Consider the following 20,432-nt stretch of genomic DNA (forward strand, 5'->3'; position numbering starts at 1 on the left):
TAGGGGCCGTTTCGTGCCGTCGTGAATCTCGACGGCGTTTACGACGGCGCGAACACTCTGACTCCATTTCAGAGAATCGCGCCCAGTATGTAGATAGGCCAACGAGAGGCGAGGCCACATTGGATTTGATACTGGGTAATGAGCCAGGACAGGTGTTAGATTTGGAGGTAGGTGAGCACTTTGGTGATAGTGACCACAGTTCGATTACGTTTACTTTAGTGATGGAAAGGGATAGGTATGTACGGCAGGGCAAGAGTTATATCTGGGGGAAAGGCAATTATGATGCGATGAGGCAAGACTTATGGTGCATCGGATGGAGAGGAAAACTGCAGGGGATGGGCACAATGGAAATGTGGAACTTGTTCAAGGAACAGCTACTGCTTGTCTTTGAAAAGTATGTACCTGTCAGGCAGGGAGAAAGTGGTCGAGCAAGGGAACCGTGGTTTACTAAAGCAGTCAAAACACTTGTCAAGAGGAAGAAGGAGGATGATGTAAAGATGAGACATGAAGGTTCAGTTAGGGCGCTCGAGACTTATAAGTTAGCTAGGAAGGACTTAAAGAGAGAGCTAAGAAGAGCCAGGAGGGGACATGAGAAGCCTTTGGCAGGTAGGATCAAGGATAACCCTAAAACGTTCGATAGATATGTCAGGAATAAAAGAATGACTCGAGTAAGAGTAGGGCCAGTCAAGGACAGTAGTGGGAAGTTGTGCGGGGAGTCTGAGGAGATAGGAGAGGTGCTAAATGAATATTTTACGTCAGTATTCACACAGGAAAAAGACAATGTTGTCGAGGAGAATACTGAGATTCAGGCTACTAGACTAGAAGGGCTTGAGGTTCATAAGGAGGAGGTGTTAGCAATTCTGAAAAGTGTGAAAATAGAAAAGTCCCCTGGGCCGGATGGGATTTATCCTAGGATTCTCTGGGAAGCTAGGGAGGAGATTGCTGAGCCTTTGGCTTTGATCTTTAAGTCATCTTTGTCTCGAGGAATAGTGCCAGAAGACAGGAGGATAGCAAATGTTGTCCCCTTGTTCAAGAAGGGGACTAGAGACAACCCCGGTAACTATAGACCAGTGAGCCTTACTTCTGTTGTGGGCAAAGTCTTGGAAAGGTTTATAAGAGATAGGATGTATAATCATCTGGAAAGGAATAATTTGATTAGAGATAGCCAACACGGTTTTGTGAAGGGTAGGTCGTGCCTCACAAACCTTATTGAGTTCTTTGAGAAGGTGACCAAACAGGTGGACGAGGGTAAAGCAGTTGATGTGGTGTATATGGATTTCAGTAAAGCGTTTGATAAGGTTCCCCATGGTAGGCTACTGCAGAAAATACAGAGGCATGGGATTCAGGGTGATTGAGGCTGTTTTCATTCGAGAGAAGAAGGTTAAGAGGTGACTTAATTGAGGCATACAAGATGATCAGAGGATTAGATAGGGTGGACAGTGAGAGCCTTTTTCCTTGGATGATGATGTCTAGCACGAGGGGACATACTTTTAAATTGAGGGGAGATAGATATAGGTCAGATGTCAGAGGTAGGTTCTTTACTCAGAGAGTAGTAAGGGCGTGGAATGCCCTGCCTGCAACAGTAGTGGACTCGCCAACACTAAGGGCATTCAAATTGTCATTGGATAGACATATGGACGATAAGGGAATAGTGTAGATGGGCTTTAGAGTGGTTTCACAGTTTGGCGCAACATTGAGGGCCGAAGGGCCTGTACTGCGCTGTAATGTTCTATGTTCTATGTACCCGCTGCCTGGGGAAAGCGGGCAGCATAATCAAAGACCCCTCCCACCCGGCTTACTCACTCTTCCAACTTCTTCCATCGGGCAGAGGATACAAAACTCTGAGAACACGCCCTAACAGATTCATAAACAGCTTCCTCCCCGCTGTTACCAGACTCCTAAACAACCCCCTTATGGACTGACCTGATTAACACTACACCCCTGTATGCTTCACCCAATGCCTGTGTCTACGTATTTACATTGTGTACCTTATGTTGCCCGATTATGTATTTTCTTTTTCTTTTCTTTTATTTTCTTCTACTTAATGATCTGTTTGAGCTGCTCGCAGAAAAATACTTTTCACCGTACCTCGGTACACGTGACAATAAACCAATCCAATTCAATTACAAAGAAAACCACGGATGAAACAATCATTCTGAGTATCATTTACTTATCACTCTGATTGTTCAGTCAGTGGCACTTTCCGCTAACTGTGATGCCCCGGCACTAATTCAAAGGATTGATTTGCTGATGATTTATTTGTGCTCAATCTAACGGACAAACAGGAAGCATTTTCCCCCTGATTTTGCCCCGTATAGCGCACAATTAATTTTCCTTCCAAACAGCATTGAACCTTGAAGAAACTGTTAATTTTCTAACGGGGCTTTATGCTGATGCCAATCTGCAATTAATTATTTGAAATGTTTCTTTTAGATGTTCGCAAAAGTACCCAGTGTTTACGCCTCTGGGTACTCATACACCTGCCCATATCAAGCAGGCGTCCAGGGCTGTGAGACTGAGCTGGTTAATGATGCCTGTCTCACGAGCGTTGGTGCAAGATTTGAGGTAACATTTTGAGGTTAATACTGAACGTTGGCCTCTATTGTTTCATGTTTCCACTTCTTAAGTGGCCACAGCTTTGCACCAGGTTTTCTGCCACTGCCCTTGGGTAGATCCACCATATTGGGTTCCCCAGCGGGGATATTCTCCCTTTTACTTAAGAGGAGGAGACACAATGGAGGAATGCTTTCAGATCAGACACACTGTAGACAAACTGAACAACAACATGGGTAATGCCCATATCTTCTAGGGGTGGCATTGCCCATGAGTAGGTGGGTGTGGGGGACTTTCAAATTCACTTTGTGATCAAGGCACCCTTTAAAAAAGGTATCCTAATCTCTGAGGAGCCGGTCACGCTGGCAGTTCAATATTCACTGTAGACAGACTGCACAACAACACAGTGCAATTGTATATATAGCTCCTTTGATGTAAGGAAGCAACCAAAGATGTTACACAGCAGTGAAATAACACATACATTTGGCACTGCATGAAAGGACAGATGAAGAAATATTTGGTTAAAGAGGCAGACTTTAAGGAGCATCTTAAAGGAAGAGGGAAGGATGGAGGGAGCGATTTGACCAAGACATTTCGATTCTTATTTTAGGCGAGTTCGGCAGGGTGTTCCTCGCTGGCTTTTTGGGTGAGATTCAGACCGGCATTCACCCACACTTAGTCGTTTTTTGGGGCCTTGGGGAGTTTCTCCCCGGTCCAGCCCACGCTTTTTCAGCTGTGGGGAGCTGAACTTGCCGGCAAGGCCTGCTCCTCAGAGATGGGGGCGCCATTTTGAACTGGTTCCCCGATCTCTAAGTGAGCTTGAGAGTATCCTCCACGCGCACCCCCCCTCCCCCCCCCTCCCACCCACAGGCAATGCCACCCCCTGGCAGACATGGGCATTATGTGAGTCTGGTAACTGATCTACGTTCACTGTGCATGATTGGTTAAGCCTGGGTGTGGACTCAGAGCAAAGCAAACAGGTACCACAAAAGCTACTGGAAGCTGATCTGACAGCAGGAACGCAGCCATATTGGACGGGATTCTCCGTTGCTGGAAGCCGAAATCGGGAACGGCGATCGGGCGGAGAATAGCTCCAGATGCCGAAATCGCGGCAGGCCCTGGTTTGACGCTAGGTTGCGATGCTCTGTCCCCTCCAAAACAGCATTAGTGCACCGCGCGTAGTTGCAACACCGTGTGCATCTAATTACTGGGCCCACCTTCGATGCTCCGCCTCCGATGGGTCGAGTTCCCAACGGCGCGGTCCATGTGTGGTCTCAACAGTTGCGAACCTGGCGTGGTGGCTGCGGAGAGAGAGAGGGCATACGGACAGTGTCCAACACCGCCATACTTCAACGATAGTCGTGCCGCTGGCCAGGGGGCTTCTGCCAGGGCTTGGGGGAATAGGGGGTGGTGGCCAGGAAGTGGCCGATGGGGTCGGGGTGGACGGGTACGTGGTCCAGGACAACCGGAACCATCTTTACGGGTGCGATCGGTGCGTGTGTGGGGGGTGTAGCGTGTACGTGCGCTGCAGCTTGTCAGCCCTGTGCGTGTCCAGCACGGACCCGGTGATTCCTGGTCCATTTTTTGTGCGTTCTGCTGGCCCGGTGCCCGCCCCTCTCCGGTCGCGGAATCAGGGAGAGTATGGCTCCAATTTTTCCAGCGTGGACCTCCACAGATCCTACGTTGGCATCAGCACTGAGACTCAGAAACGGAGAATCCAGCCTATTGTGATTGCAGAGATATTTTAAAACTCTTGCAAATAAACTTGTTGCACACTTAGAAAGTAGTGTCATCTCTGCATTGCTCTGATATATCAAATATATTACAGAAGGCATGGTACATTATGGAGTGAAGGACGTAGGGGATGTATGAGAGGAAAGTTAGAGGAACATAGATTGGAGGAGGGTTTTGACGAAAAGCACATCAACCATTATTGCGACCTTCATCCAAAAAAGGATAGTTTTTCAACTTGCCTCAAGACAAAAATCAATACATCTCATGAATATTGTCAGTGGATTTCCACAAAATAAATAGGGGCATTTTACTTTTTTAGCAGTGATAAAGATTGCACTGTGTTATTTTATGGTAATTCTGGTGTCAGCTATTTCATATTAGGAGAAAAGAGATTGGTTTGTCAGTACGTTTGACCTTGAGGGTCAGCGATACGTTAACAAAGTGGATGTAAGCCTCGGACTGAAGCTGCATTGACTAAAATAAATAAAAAAGCCAACTTCTGGAGAAAATAAGAGCTTCATAATGTCAATACAACTAACACTTTATAGGTTTTTAAATTTCTAATTTTTACTGATGTGCACTATTTCACACTGCATCTGAAAAAAAACCCAGCAAGGGTGAAATTTTTGACTCATACAATCCAGTTGGTTAGTCTCCCACATCAGGAACACAAGTCTGAAATTAGAGAGCGTGCTGCCTGCAAGCATTCATAACAGAACACGTGAATTATCAGCTCAAACAGAAATAAATAGATATGGCAGCTGGAAACTGGGAAAAGGTGGTGGGGTAGCTCTGTCAATTAAGGATTACATTAGTACAATAGTGAGTGATTGCCGTAAATTTAAAGATAAAGATATAGAATAAGTTTGGATAGGGATAAGGAAAAGCGAAGGTAGGAAGTCACTTGTGGGAATAGCTTATAGGCCTCTTAATAGTAGGTACACTGGAGGGGCAAATAGAAAGAAATAATGGGGGCTTGTGGGTAAAAATCTACACACTGATCGGACAAATCACATTGCAAATGTAGCCTGGAAGATGAGTTTATCGAATATTTTTGAGACACGTTCATGGAGCAGTACGTGCTAGAGCCAACCAGCGAGCAGCCTATTCTAGACCTAGTGGTGTGCAATGAGGCATGTTTAATTAATGACCTTATAGTAACGGAGCTTCAAGGTAGGAGTGATCGGAACGTGATTGAATTTCGCATTCAGTTTGGCGGTGAGAAGGGTGAAATGTGTGTATCTAAGACTAGTGTCTTAAACTTAAATAAACCCAATTCTAAGAACAGAGACGCTGAAGAGAACTGGGAAAATAGATTAAAAGATAGGACAGTAGAGAAATAGTAGCAGCCATTTAAGGAAATATTCCATAATTTTCAGCAAAGCTATATTGTAGTGAGAAAGAAAGACACTGAGAAGTATGCACCATCAGTGGCTAACTAAGAAAGTTAAAGATAGTAAAAATTTAAAGAAAATGCATACAATGCTGTGGTGGATCGAGACATATATTGGAAGCTTCTCGCAGTAAAGAAAAGGGGTTTATTGATGAAAGGTAAAGGCAGTTAGATAACAGACACAGGACACTGTACAACAGGTCTCTACTCTTCAGCTCCCTGGTCCACTCTGCCCAGCGTCGTGCTCCCAGGGCCCTGCGCCAACTCCCCATTGGTCAGGTTTCCCAAGCTCCTTCGCGAGCTGGTCACGTGATCAGTGGAGCTCGCCCCCTTAAAGGGACCATGCTATCAAGTTGGATGATCAGCCATGATCATAATGAATGGTGGAGCAGGCTTGAAGGGCCGAATGGCCTCCTCCTGCTCCTATTTTCTATGTTTCTATGTCATCTACAAACTTGGATATCAATTTTATTCCCTTAAACCATGTACGGTGAAAAGAAATGTATTAATCTTTGGTCGTTATTGTCCCAATCAGATACCATTCCCTTTATTCCTACTCTCTGTCAATTACCAAGCCACACCACAAGATTACTTCCAGTTTCATGACTTTCATTTCTCATAACCTTTTGTGCGAAAAACTATTAAATGTCTTCCAGAAATCCAGATAGACAACAAACACCCTTGGTCACTTCCCGATCCACAATGCTCGTGACCTTGTAACAAAAATGTAACTAGCTTAATCGAACACGATCTAACCTTTACAATTACAGGCTGATCCATTAAATAAAAGCAAATTACTGCAGATGCTGGAATCTGAAACCAAAAAGAAAATGCTGGAAAATCTCAGCAGATCTGGCAGCATAAGACCATGAGACATAAGAACAGAATGAGGCCACTCGGCCCATCGAGTCCGCTCCGCCATTCAATCATGGCTGATATTTTCTCATCCCCATTCTCCTGCTTTCTCCCCATAACCCCTGATCCCCTCATTAATCAAGAACCTATCTACCTCTGACTTAAAGACACTCAGTGATTTGGCCTCCACAGCCTTCTGCAGCATAGAGTTCCACAGATGCACCACCCTCTGGCTGAAGAAATTCCTCCTCATCTCTATGTTAAGTCTGAAATGGTGTCCTCTGCTTCTAGTTTTACCTACAAGTGGAAACATCCTCTCCACGTCCACCCTATCCAGGCCTCGCAGTATCTTGTAAGTTTCAATCAGATCCCCTCTCATCCTTCTAAACTCCAACGAGTACAGACCCAGAGTCCTCAACTCATACGACAAGCTCTTCATTCCAGGGATCAGTCTTGTGAACATCCTCTGGACCCTTTCCAAGGCCACATCCTTCCTCAGATATGGTGCCCAAAACTGCTCACAATACTCCAAATGGGGTCTGAACAGAGCCTTATACAGCCTCAGAAATACATCCCTGGTCTTGTATTCTAGCCCTATCGACATGAATGCTAACATTGCATTTACCTTCTTAACTGCCAACTGAATCTGTAGGGGGGTAAAAGAGCTAACGTTTTTAATCCAGATGACCCTTTGTCTTTTTGCTTTCAGGCTGACCTGTGACCTTGTCCACGCATCCAGTTACTCTGGTCTTCATTATAGTTTCCAGTAACATTCTTTTATTTTAAAAAAATACATTTACGGGACACGGGCGTCACTGGCTAGGCCAGTGCTGTTGCCCATTCCTAGCTGTCTTTGATAGTGATGTACCGTCAATTACCACGAGACGGGAATGGTGGAACAATCAAGGCTTTATTGAACAAGATGTTGTGCCTCCTGTAGCTGGCTAGAATGGCTGCAGCACCGGCGAGCACACACTTTTATACGCCGCCTGCTGGGCGGAGCCAGCAGGCAGGGATTTACCGTCGTACCTATAATATACGGGCAGTGCCGTAATACATATAATATACCACGAGCGGTGTTCACCACAAATAGCTTCCAGTAATTGCCCACAACTGACATTAAATTGACAGGTTTACATAAACTAACATCTATATTCCTCCCATCTAAAATATTTTTTATATGCACTGACTGAATGATTTTAGTGGTGCTTCCATTTTTCTTTGTTAAGGAGGTCAATCGTAGAGAAAAGAAATCCAGGAGCGCTAAGTATGAGACTTTCATTGCATGACTGCGGTAAGGAAGCTTTAAACAAGGATTCTTCCCAACCCTCGTAAATGCAACTGCCAGGGCGGAGAGAATTTTCCTTTTGTGTTTGGTGCTAATGAAGAAACACTCTTGGTATTTTGGAATTGGATGGGACATTTCAGATTTACTCCAAAAAAATCAGCAATCCAAATAAAACAGGAAGGATCGCCTACCTCACAGCTTGGAGAGAATATAAAGATTTTTCTCCCGGTAGTAAATGGTTTACGGGACGTGCCGTGAGCACTTTACACTGTAAATGAGTCAAGCTTTTCAGAATTCTCCCCCAGTCTCAAGCAAAGAACCGCTCGAAACTCAGTTCAATTCCTTCTGATTTAATTTGGCACAGCCTGACTCGTACCATTTTGGATGACTGCGTTGGATTCACTGCACCTCCTTAATATGCTTATCTGGGCTTTAATGGCCACCTGCGCTCAGCCATATGTGCTATGGTGCAGATCTTAGCAGCCAGATTAAGAATGCAGTTTCACTCGAGACAACCATTAACATTTAGCACTCTGCTGTCTCTCGATGATGGTTGCAGCTCTTGCCTCTTAGTGGGGAAGCCAGTGCTTCAGTCTTGTAGCAGCTGCTCCAATGTGTAACAGTTGCTTTTTTTATGTATTCAAGAAAGTTAAGTCTCAAATTTACGCAGCGCAAAATCGAGCAAGGACCCAGGAGCAGGTTGCAATCCCGTTTCCCATTGGATGGATAATGAAGTGTGACACCAGCACTAGGAAGCATTCAAGAAAAAAAAAAGCCTGAATAACAGAACTACACAAGCTGCCACATTCGAGCCAATAAATTAAAAATGCACATTAAGACGTGGCATGTGAGGGGACTGAATGGGCCGGTCAAGAGGACTCACGTGTTCTCGCACCTAACGGGGTTAAAGGCAGGCGTAGACATGCTACAGGAGATGCACCTAAAACTCGCAGATCAAACAAGATTGAGAAAGGGGTGGGTGGGCCAGGTGTTCCATTCAAAGACCAGAGGGGTAGCAATTCTGGTCAGTAAATGGTTTGCATTTGAGGCAGGGAGTATTGTGGCTGATAAAGGGGGCAGATACATTATGGTGACTGGGAAGCTGCAGGGGACCCGGGTGGTGCTCGTGAACATCTACGCCCCGACCTGGGATGACGTGGAATTCATGAGACGCATGCTGGGTAAAATCCCGGACTTAGACTCACATAATGTGATCATGGGGCGGTGACTTCAACACAGTCATTGACCCTGTATTGGACCAGTCAAAGTCCAGGTCAGGAAAGCGACCAGCAGTGGCTAAGGAACTGAGGAGCTTCATGGAACAGGTGGGGGACTTAGACCCATGGAGGTTCGCTCGGCCGAGGGCGAAGGAGTTCTCTTTTTTCTCCCACATCCACAAAGTCTATTCTTGTGTAGATTTTTTTGTTGTGAGCAGGGCGTTAATCCCAAGGGTGGAGGGGACGGAATATTCAGCCATTGCAGTCCCTGACCAGGCTCCGCACTGGGTGGACTTGCGACTTGGTGAAGCGAGAGGACAGAGCCCACTCTGGAGGCTAGATGTGGGACTGCTAGCGGATGACGAGGTTTGTGGGCAGATAAAGAGGAACATTCAAAACTACTTGAAAACAAATGATACGGGGGAGGTAACGGCGACTACGGTTTGGGAGGCTCTGAAGGCAGTTAATAGAGGGGAGTTAATTTCTATCAGATCCCATAGGGAGAAGAAAGAAAGAGCGGAGAGAGAGAGAGGCTAGTTGAGGAGATACTCAGAGTAGACAGGAGTTACGTGGAGACCCCCGAGACGGGGCTATTGAAGGAGCGCCAGAGACTGCAGGCGGAGTTTGATCTGCTGACCACACTGAAAGCAGTAGCACAGCTGAGGAAGGTAAAAGTCCATGAATATGGGGAGAAAGCGAATAGAATGCTGGCACACCAACTTCGGAGGAGGGAGGCGGCCACGGAAATTGAGGAAGTTCAGGATAAGGATGATAACACGGTCTTGGACCCAGAGGGGGTGAACAAAGTCTTTAAGGTGTTTTATGGTAAACTGTACGAGTCAGAACCCCCAGCGGGAGGGGAAGGGATGAAGCAATTCATGGACCAATTGGGTTTCCAAAGGTGGAAGAGGACCTGATGGAGGGACTGGGGGCCCCGATAGAGTTGGAGGAGTTTGTTAAAGGCCTAGGGAGTATGCAGTCGGGCAAGGCCCCGGGGCCAGACGGTTATCCTGTAGAATTCTACAAGAAATTTTCAGAACTGTCGAGTCCACTCCTGCTAAGGTCCTTTAACGAGGCTAAAGAGAGAGGGACCCTCCCCCTAACAATGTCACAGGCTTCGATTTCACTCATTCCCAAATGGGAGAAAGATCCGCTACAATGTGGGTCCTACAGACCAATATCGCTCTTGAACGTGGATGCCAAATTGCTGGCCAAGATTCTGGTCGCTAGAATTGAGGACTGTGTCCCAGGGGTGATAGGGGAGAATCAGACAGGCTTCATTAAGGGCAGGCAACTGAACTCCAATGTACGGAGGCTCCCAAACATTATTATGATGCCCTCAGAAGGAGGGGAGGCAGAAGTAGTGGCTGCGATGGATGCAGAGAAAGCCTTTGACCGGGTGGAATGGGAGTACCTGTGGGAAACGCTAAAAAGGTTTGGATTCGGTGAGGGATTCATAGGGTGGGTCCAACTACTTTATCAGGCCCCCGTAGCAAGTGTATGCACGAACAGGATGAGGTCGGAATATTTTAGGCTCCATCGAGGGACGAGGCGGGGTGCCCCCTCTCCCCGTTATTATTCGCCCTTGCAATAGAGCCATTGGCCATAGCGCTGCGGGCTTCAAAGAACTGGCAGGGTTTGGTTCGGGGGGGGGGAGGAGCATCGGGTCTCACTCCACGCGGATGATCTGCTCCTGTATATTTCGTACCCGCTAGAGGGGATGGGGGAGGCCATGCAGATTTTGAGGGACTTCGGCAATTTTTCGGGGTACAAATTAAACGAGAAGAAAAGCGAGATGTTCGTGATCCAAGCTAAAGGGCAGGAGAAGAGACTGGGAGAGCTTCCACTTAAGATGGTGGAGAAGAGCTTTCGGTATCTACGTATACAGGTGGCTCGGAACTGGGATGCCCTCCACAAGCTTAACTTATCCCGATTGGTAGAGCAGATGGAGGGGGACTTTAAAAGGTGGGACATGCTCCCGCTTTCTCTAGCGGGGAGGGTGCAGACCGTTAAGATGACGGTCCTCCCCAGGTTTTTGTTTGTCTTCCAGTGCCTGCCCATCTTCATCTCTAAGTCTTTCTCTAAGCGGGTGAACAAGATCATTTGGGGATTTGTATGGGCAAATAAGACCCCGCAAGTAAAGAGCGCAGTCGGGGGGGGAGGGGGAGGGGGGGCTGGCACTGCCGAATGGGTTTCACAGCTGGCATAGGGCAGTCCCGGCGGATTGGAAATTAGCAAACGTGACACCACTGTTTAAAAAAGGAGGTAGGCAGAAAACGGGTAAATATAGGCCAGCGAGCTTAACTTCAATAGTAGGGAAGATGCTGGAATCTATCATCAAGGAAGAAATAGCGAGGCATCTGGATGGAAATTGTCCCATTGGGCAGACGCAGCATGGGTTCATGAAGGGCAGGTCGTGCCTAACTAATTTAGTGGAATTTTTTGAGGACATTACTAGTGCGGTTGATAACAGGGAGCCAATGGATGTGGTATATCTGGATTTCCAGAAAGCCTTTGACAAGGTGCCACACAAAAGGTTGCTGCATAAGATAAAGATGCATTGCATTAAGGGGAAAGTAGTAGCATGGATAGAGGATTGGTTAATTAATAGAAAGCAAAGAGTGGGGATTAATGGGTGTTTCTCTGGTTGGCAATCAGTAGCTAGTGGTGTCCCTCAGGGATCACTGTTGGGCCCACAACTGTTCACAATTTACATAGATGATTTGGAGTTGTGGACCAAGGGCAATGTGTCCAAGTTTGCAGACGACACTAAGATAAGTGGTAAAGCAAAAAGCAAAAAGTGCAGAGGATACCGGAAGTCTGCAGAGGGATTTGGATAGGCTAAGTGAATGGGCTAGGGTCTGGCAGATGGAATACAATGTTGAAAAATGTGAGGTTAACCATTTGGTAGGAATAACAGCAAAAGGGATTATTATTTAAATGATAAAATATTAAAACATGCTGCTGTGCAGAGAGACCTGGGTGTGCTCGTGCATGAGTCGCAAAACGTTGGTTTACAGGTGCAACAGGTGATTAAGAAGGCAAATGGAATTTTGTCCTTCATTGTTAGAGGGATGGAGTTTAAGACTAGGGAGGTTATGCTGCAATTGTATAAGGTGTTAGTGAGGCCACACCTGGAGTATTGTGTTCAGTTTTGGTCTCCTTACTTGAGAAAGGACGTACTGGCACTGGAGGGTGTGCAGAGGAGATTCACTAGGTTAATCCCAGTTCTTCTTCTAGTTCTTATGTTCTTATATTAAAATGATGGGGGACCTGTTCATAGATGGGACTTTTCCCAGCTTGAAAGCGCTGGAGGAGAAATTTAATTTGCCCCCTGGAAATGCCTTCAGGTACCTTCAGGTACGCTCCTTTCTTAAAAAACAGGTGGTGACATTTCCGTTGCTACCCCCACGTAGGATACAAGATAGGGTGGTCTCCGGCACCTGGGTAGGGGAGGGGAAGGTGTCGGAAATCTACCAAGAACTACAGAAGGCGGAGGAAGCCCTGGTGGGGGAACTTAAGGGCAAGTGGGAGGAGCAGCTAGGCGGGGAGCGGGATGCGGGCCTGTGGGCTGATGCCCTAAGCAGGGTTAATTCCTCATCATCATGTGCCAGGCTTAGCTTAATTCAGTTTAAGGTGGTCCATCGGGCACACATGACGGCAGCGAGAATGAGAAAGTTCTTTGGGGTTGAGGATAGATGTGCGAGGTGTGCGGGAAGCCCAGTGAACCATGTCCATATGTTCTGGGCATATCCGGCTCTTAAAGGATTCTGGCAGGGATTTGCTAAGGCAATGTCCAAGATCCTAGACACGCGGGTGGTGCCGAGTCCGGAGGTAGCGACCTTTGGTGTGTCAGATGAACCGGGAGTTCAGGACGCGAAAGAGGCCGAGGTCTTGGCCTTTGCCTCCCTGGGAGCCCGGAGACGGATCCTTTTAATGTGGAGGGGCTCGAAACCCTCGAGTGTGGAGACCTGGAGTGGAGACATGGCTGGGTTTCTCAGTCTGGAGAAAATAAAGTTTGCCTTGAGAGGGTCCATGACCGGGTTCTCTCGGAGGTGGCAGCCGTTCCTCGACTTTCTAGGAGAGCACTAAAATGTCAGCAGCAGCAGCATCCCGGCGTGGGGGGGGGGGAAATGTTGCGTATTTTTGTTCTTTTTTCTTTATATAATGTTAACATTTACTTTGTTTTGTTAAATGTTGTTAATGGTTATGCAAAAATCATGTTTTGATAAAAATCTGAATAAAAATAATGTAAAAAAAAAATGTACATTAAGTTGGTGGAAGAATTGAGTTGTTGGCTAATTCAGTTTTTTAAAATAAAACGGAGAGTATTAATGTTGAGGGGGTTGGGGATGGGGCTTAATCCAGGAAGAGTTCAGTTTGGCCCAACAAAAACATTAGAAATATCTGCTGGCTGTTATTTTAGCAGCCTCCCTAGCAGTAGTCCCTTTGATAACTAGTGGTTAGGCCGCTTGTACCTCAGAATTGCGATCGGGATCCTGGGACCCTGCACATTATAAATGGCCTCCTGTTGGATCGTGTGGGTATTCCAGCTTCTGCCCAAGGTGCCAGTGGGCAGATGCGCCAGGTAATTAAATTAAATTTTCAGGCTGCCCTCATCCGCCCTCTAAAATGGGTGTCTTGCTGCGATGGGAAGTGTTAAATATGGTGGTAGGCAGAGATGCTGTCAGATCGATGCTGGGTAAGTGATGTGGCGAAAAGGTGGGCAAATGGAGTTGAGAGGCACAGGACAGCATAACCTAGATGAATAGCAGAACGCTCTGGAAGGGCTGAATGGCCGACTTCTGTTCCCATGCTGCTTTATATTCACAGATACTAGGAGGACAAAGCTCCCCTTTAAGAAAAATAAATACACACGCGAGAGCCATCTGTGAACATTCTTCTATATTGTCTTTCCAAGGCTCACTGCTGAATTAACAGGGTTAGCATGCATTTCATATAAAACACATCTGCTTATACCATTCCAATAGGGCAAATCAAGCCTGAATTCTTTGTTTTGATTGATGTTTCAGCTTTACTTTTCCCTCAGAAGGATCATTGAGCCCAATGTAACCTCGAAAGCCGACTGCAGTCACGTTCTGACAGGAACGTTGCATAGCTTTCTTGCCCTCCTTTGTTCCCGATGGAAAAATAACAATTTCTCTGGGTCTCACGAGTAAACACTGATGAAGAAGTAAAGTTTATCTTATAATAGCTGCGGGACCAGGCTGAGAGGTCTGGGAGGAATTCCAAAGGAGATTGTGCCATTAAATTACAGTCCCACGCAGAAAATGACTCAGCATCTACAACATATGCCGTGTCATTAATCGACCCAGAACCATGCAGTCAATTCCATCCGACTCCAGCCCTTCACAGATAAGTCATTCTGTCTTTCAATCTAATCCAGGTTATCTCATTAGGTGGCCTCCTCCTGTCACAGATGTCTAACACCGTACAGATCAAACTAATTGCTTTTTAGGCAGCACTGTCCTGGATTTTAGCTTCTGGGTGAGTTTGTAAAATTTTGTGTATCAGTGCTTCAGGGGAGTAAGTTTCAAACTGTGGTTTTAAAATTGAATTTCTTTGCGAGCGACCTCTAGGAAGGGAAAACCTGGGAATGTTTCCTTGCTAGAGGGTAAGGCAACACAGCAGTTATTTTACTGGGTTTGTAATTCAGAGATTCTGGTCCCGTGTGTTTGGGCTAGAAAATGGTCCACAATATCCTCTGGGCAGGAAGGTTAGATTCACATCCTGCCCACAGCCACAGCATGCTGGTGGAAGCAGGCAAATCTGGTCTTGCCTCCTCATTCAGTTGATTGTAACATAGCTCCGAGCGTGTTTCATGCTACTCGCTAGGCCTGAGCCCTCAGCAGGGGACCGAGCAACATTTGCAGAGAGCACATGATGTCGTCAGCCTGCTGCTATTAAAGACGGTCTCTCCCTTTTAAGGGGAAGTTTGCATTGAGTCACAGAAGGCCGTTGTTGAATATCTGCCCTGCAATTCTGAGCAAGGGTATAGGGACAAGCAGAAGAGAGAGAAGAATCCAGGGTTTGCTGATCTGACTTAGGACTGGAGGTGGGCAGGAGGAGAGGGGCAATATTTCTGCTGGAGGTCAGGAGGTCATCAAGACCACTCTCAGAAGGGAATGGAAGCAGTCGGCTAGGAATGTCTGGCTTTGAGGACTGAACACAGGTGCCACAAGGAGTGTTAATTGGGTGGTCGAAGTCCGTGAACGCAACTTCACCCGACGTCTCCTGGTCCAGCATTCGACCAACCTCTCGCGCCGTTCAATGCACCACATTCCCATCATGTATCCAGCTGCTGTCCCTGACACTTAGAACTCAGACCTAAAATTCGGATTGCGTTCATGCTTATTCCAGTGATGCCAGCCTCATACCCAGCTGCTGTTGCTTCCGCATTACTCCAAGCTATTCGGCTGTGGAAGGCACCTCCCCCAAATGCAGTGCGCCACAATCACTGATATTCCTCCCCCTCTCTTGAAACACAAAGTACAGCACCATAAAGACTCAAGCTCAACACCATCCAGGACAAAGCAGCCCCTTGATTGGTACCCAATTCACAAATGTTCACTATATCTACAACTGATGCACAGTAGCAGCAGTATGTACCATCTACAAGAAGTATTGCAGGGACTCACCAAGGCTCCTTTGACAGCACCTTCCAAATCCACAAACTCTACCATCTAGAAGCACAAGGGCAGCAGATGCATGGGAAGTTCCCCTCAAAGACACCCGCCATGCTGACTTTGAAATATATCGCCGTTCCTTCACTGTCAAAATCCCGGAACTCCCAGACAGCACTGTGGGTGTACCTATGCCACGTGGACTGCGACGTTTCTAGAAGGCAGCTCGCCACCACATTCTCAAGGTCAATTAGGGATGTGCAGCAAAGGCTGACTGAGCCAGCGATGCCCACATCCCATAAATGAATAAAAAACAGAACAGGAGGGGGCTGGGCAGAACCAGTGGGGATCAGGGGTGCCTTCCCCTTCTGAGCCCGACATAGGCGATGGTACTCTAGTCCATGGGGCTGGCTGCCATGTCGCTTGTGGAACCTGGTATTGCTGAGAATATTGAGAATCACAGTAAGTTATTGCTTTATGATCTTTACCCCCAGCTCACCTTTGTCCAGCTACCTGGCACAATGTGCTCGCTGCAGATGGTGACATCATGAGGCTCTTGCTTCCCGCTCCACCCACTTCCCTGACATCAACCTTCCCCCTTCTGATTTCTAGTATACCCAAGAATTGCTGCCTGTCTAGTCACAGCAGCCCCAGCGGGAAGAAAGAGAGAGATAGAGATAGAGAGAGAGCCTTGGAACATCACTCGGGAGGAAGCCTCATAACAACCAGGCACTGCACACTAATTAGAGTCTGGAATAGAGTTGGGGGATAGCATTTGGAAAGTCGCTGAGCACGACTGGGCTGCAGCCAGGCCAGGGTAAAGGATCCTGTATGTGCCAGCTGAACAGCGGGTGAAGGCACAGGCATGTTCCACCACAGGGGCGGGGCGTCAGATGAGGACCTCAATGGGAGCGAGAGAGAGAGAGAGAATAATTTGTTCTTCTTTGTTGGGCTGTGAGTGTCACTGACAAGGCCGGCATTTGTTCCCCATCCTAATTGCCCCTGAACTCAGTGGCTAGACCAATTCAGAGGGCAGTCTTATTGTTGTGGGTCTGGAGTCACATGGAGGCCAGACTGGGTAAGGAGAAGCTCATTTTCGGCCCTAAAAGGACCTTCACGAATCAGATGGGTTTTTACAATAATCGACAATGGTCACCATTACTGAGACATTTGTTTCCAATTCCAGAATTTTAAATAATTGAATTTAAATTCCCCCAGCCGCCGTGGTGGGATTTGAAACCTTGACCCCAGGACATCAGCCTGGGCCTCTGAATGACTAGTCCAGTACAGAAGCACTCCACCACATACTGATGAAGTTTTACATTGCGATGCTGGGTGTATTGATTAGCCTCGCAGACAGCCTCCTGCAACTGTCATGGAGCATGTACGAGTCTGGCTCCAAATTGGCAGAGGGCATCATGTCAAGCCTGCCCTCTCCTCGACCACTCCTCGATCCCACTGCTGTGCAGCAGATCCAGAAGCACTCGAGCTGCCGTCTTTATGTGGACAGGCCATCACGTCCTCTGCCCTCTCTCTGAGGATGCAGCAACACATTCCTGCCCAATCCAGGAACTCAATAAATCACAGCGCCTCCAGAAACAACCCCGCCGAACATCCAGAGAATCCGTAATAGCGGAAGTTATTCCAAATTAGTGTACCTGGAAGTTGGATGCCTGGCCCTTTTTGCCTGTTGGCCCTTTTTGTAGGTGGACGCATGGGTTGGGAGTCTCCGGTCTCCGCTGCCGAAATTGCGTTCGGTTATCGGCTGGAGAATCCTCGCTTGCGCCGAAATCGGGGGCGCCGCCGCTTTTGCGATGCTCCACCCCCCTCAAAAATGGGGTATTCGCAGAGTACACTGCACGCCGTCGGGATGACCTTACGACATCACCTGAGGCCCTCCCCCGATGCTCCGTCCCCGATGGGCCGAGTTCCTGATGCCGTGGAACACTTATCCTATTTTTTGTTGTGAACCCGGCGTGGGCGGTGGCGGTCTCAGTCCAGCAGCGCCACAGTCGGGTGGGGAGCCGTTCTGCGGGCAGGGGGGCTTTGTGGGGGCTGGGGTTACTGGTGGGGAATGTTCCGGGGGTGGCGAGGCTGATTACAGCGGGTCAGTGTTTGGCCAGCTGGGCATGTGCGGGCACAGAACAGGCAATTCTCCGGCCGTATCCGCAAGCAAAGCCAGGGGCTTTACGCTGCGTGCCTGCTAGCCCCCCACCAGATGGAGGATCGGTGCAGCCTTTGTGCTGTTTTTGGGGGGCGTAAATCACCACTGTTCCAATGCTTAGTCAGCACTTAATCTTCAAAGCGGAGAATCCAGCCCATGTTCTTAAGTGTGGGACAAGTGGGTATATTGACTGGACAAGTCCACAAATAGAGCGTCAAATGAACTGGCAGGGCTCAGTGATGACATAGCCAGCACCAGTTGGGAGGCTTCTGGAACACCAGGGGACACAGCCACAGAGTGTCCTTCTCATCATGAGGCACCATGTTGACCATGCTGACTGAAGGTACAGTGCATCCACTCGGAGGACACCTTGTACCCAATCTCCATGCCCACTGACCCTTGGTAACCCCTACAAGTGGCACCAGTAAGGCATTTAGGCTGCTAGAGATGGGCGATAAATGCCTACACCATCAAAATTATTTTTGAAAATTGACTATAATTAAAAGGCTGTAGATTCTCCAAATGATATCAGCATAGCTGCATGTTGCAGGCGCAGACTGTAGCCTGACAGTGTGTTGATGCAGTGAAGTAAAACTATCTCAGTGTCCTATAACACATGGCCCATTGTCCAGAACGTTCATTCCATTATTGGACGTCCTGGCCTCCATTCTCTGATGTTGCATTTAGGATCGTAATTTGGAAAAATGCACTTTTCTTTGAATAATGTGCAGCAAAAGGACACAATGGGCTGGAACACGATGGGCTGAATGGCCTCCTTGTGTGCTGTAACCATTCTATAAGTGACCACCTGTCTCTTGTGAATGCTGATTGGCTGCATTCATTCAAGGGAGTGATGGTCCTATTTCTGACTCACCTTGTCTAATATGTCAGTAGTGTAACGTGACTCGGTGATCTCTTGGAGCAATTTCGATTACCATACGTGCCTGGAGAGGAAGATCCCAGACATTATTTTCTTCCATGTGTCCTTGAAGTTTTATTTGTCTTTTTGTCTTTCTTAAGGATCATATAGAATCATACTGCACAGAAGGAGGCTATTCAACTGATTGGGCCTGTGCTGGTACCTTGGCAGAGCTATCCAATTCAACCTATTCTCTTGTTTTCTCACCCCTAACCTTGTCTGGCTCAGAGTGGGTGGAGAGTATGTAAGTTGTCATTCTTTTACAGGACATACTGGACAGGCCAACTGGTCTTTTCCTATCTGACGTTTCTGTAATGTGTGTGTGTGTGTGTTACTGTTTACTCAGGGAGTTTGGGTTGCTGTGGCAACATACACTTTTTGTTTTACAATTCAAGATGGTGCCGGACCATGGCGACACTCTGTGAGCTCTCTCACCCAGACCCTTTTCTTTTATCTCTTATCACCGTTCTGACCTACTAAAACTCTTTTCCACTTCATATATAATTATGCCCTATGCTGCCCTTGCGCATGTATTCGCTTTGTTTGTCCCTTGTTCCGCACTGTAACCAATCACTATTTGTCGATGTACTATTTGTCAGTGTACTCTGTCGATTATTCTTTTTGTCTATGTACGTACTGTGTACATTCCCTTGGCCGCAGAAAAATACTTTTCACTGTACTTTGGTACATGTGACAATAGATCAATCAATCAATCAATCTTACATGCATGTTTTCTGGAGCTACGGATAATGATGGTAGAGGTTCCAGCATTCTTTCATGGTCACTCCTGCCACCTTCCACTGATGCGTGTTGGAAGGATTTTTCAGATTGATACTCTGCCTGTTTGGTCATGTTATGAATGCTCCTTCCTTGACCATCATGTCCGGGATGGGACTTGAACCCGGAGCTTCCGGCTCAGATGCCAGGATGCTACCCACTGAGCCACAAGATCTCCTAATCTTCACTGACTTACATGACGGATGATATTTTATTTTTTACCATTCTCAGACAGTTCCCTAGTGTCCCCTGGCACACAGCACCATTCAGTACCTGATGGTTAAATCTCTCGACAGTGAGAAAGCGACTTCGGAGAACATTCCCGTTTCTGTCAGGCTGCAGGAGGAGGAAGCGGCTCCAGCACCTCTGTACCTCTGGAATGGTCACTGTGGGAACAAGCACGAGGCAATTAGGGGATGCTTTTGTTTTGTATTTTCTTTCACTGGTTATGGCTCAGCACTTCGTACATTGTGCAAACGACCGTCTCGGCTTTAATGACCCTTGTGTACCGTTACCACACGAGTGTTTCCACTGCATGCTTGCATTATTTTATTTTGGGCGTGCCGTAAGGGCTCATGGGGAGTCTTTTCCTTTTGTGGGTATCGTTCCGGACTCTCAACTCCATGATTCGAAACATAGTCCAGATAATTCTGGTCTGAATCCAGCGTCAGATAAGTGTGGGTTCCCGTGCCCCACCCTGTTATATGGGCTGCGGGGGCCATGAAACCCTCCCAGTGGTATGGGACGAACCATCCCGTGGGATATGATGATGTTTACACACAGGCAAAGAGTGCATGACAGAAAGCACACATTCTGCCTGGCCTCCCCTGTTATATTTCTGAAATCACTGCAGCTTGTGAGACTACTGATCAGCTTGACTTGTTTCAC

The 20,432-nt window shown here is 47.3% G+C and overlaps 1 protein-coding gene across 1 annotated transcript in view; it reads right to left on the bottom strand.

The window, feature by feature from the left end:
* LOC140408343 (uncharacterized) overlaps positions 1 to 20,432 on the bottom strand; it is a 191,197-nt gene that overhangs the window by 142,364 nt on the left and 28,401 nt on the right. The window contains exon 3 of the mRNA XM_072495406.1: positions 19,818 to 19,930. Within this exon, the coding sequence (XP_072351507.1) occupies positions 19,818 to 19,930 (113 nt within the window). The remainder of the gene's footprint in view (positions 1 to 19,817; positions 19,931 to 20,432) is intronic.

The sequence above is a fragment of the Scyliorhinus torazame genome, chromosome 3 (genome assembly GCF_047496885.1).
Source record: "Scyliorhinus torazame isolate Kashiwa2021f chromosome 3, sScyTor2.1, whole genome shotgun sequence".
NCBI lineage: Eukaryota > Metazoa > Chordata > Chondrichthyes > Carcharhiniformes > Scyliorhinidae > Scyliorhinus > Scyliorhinus torazame.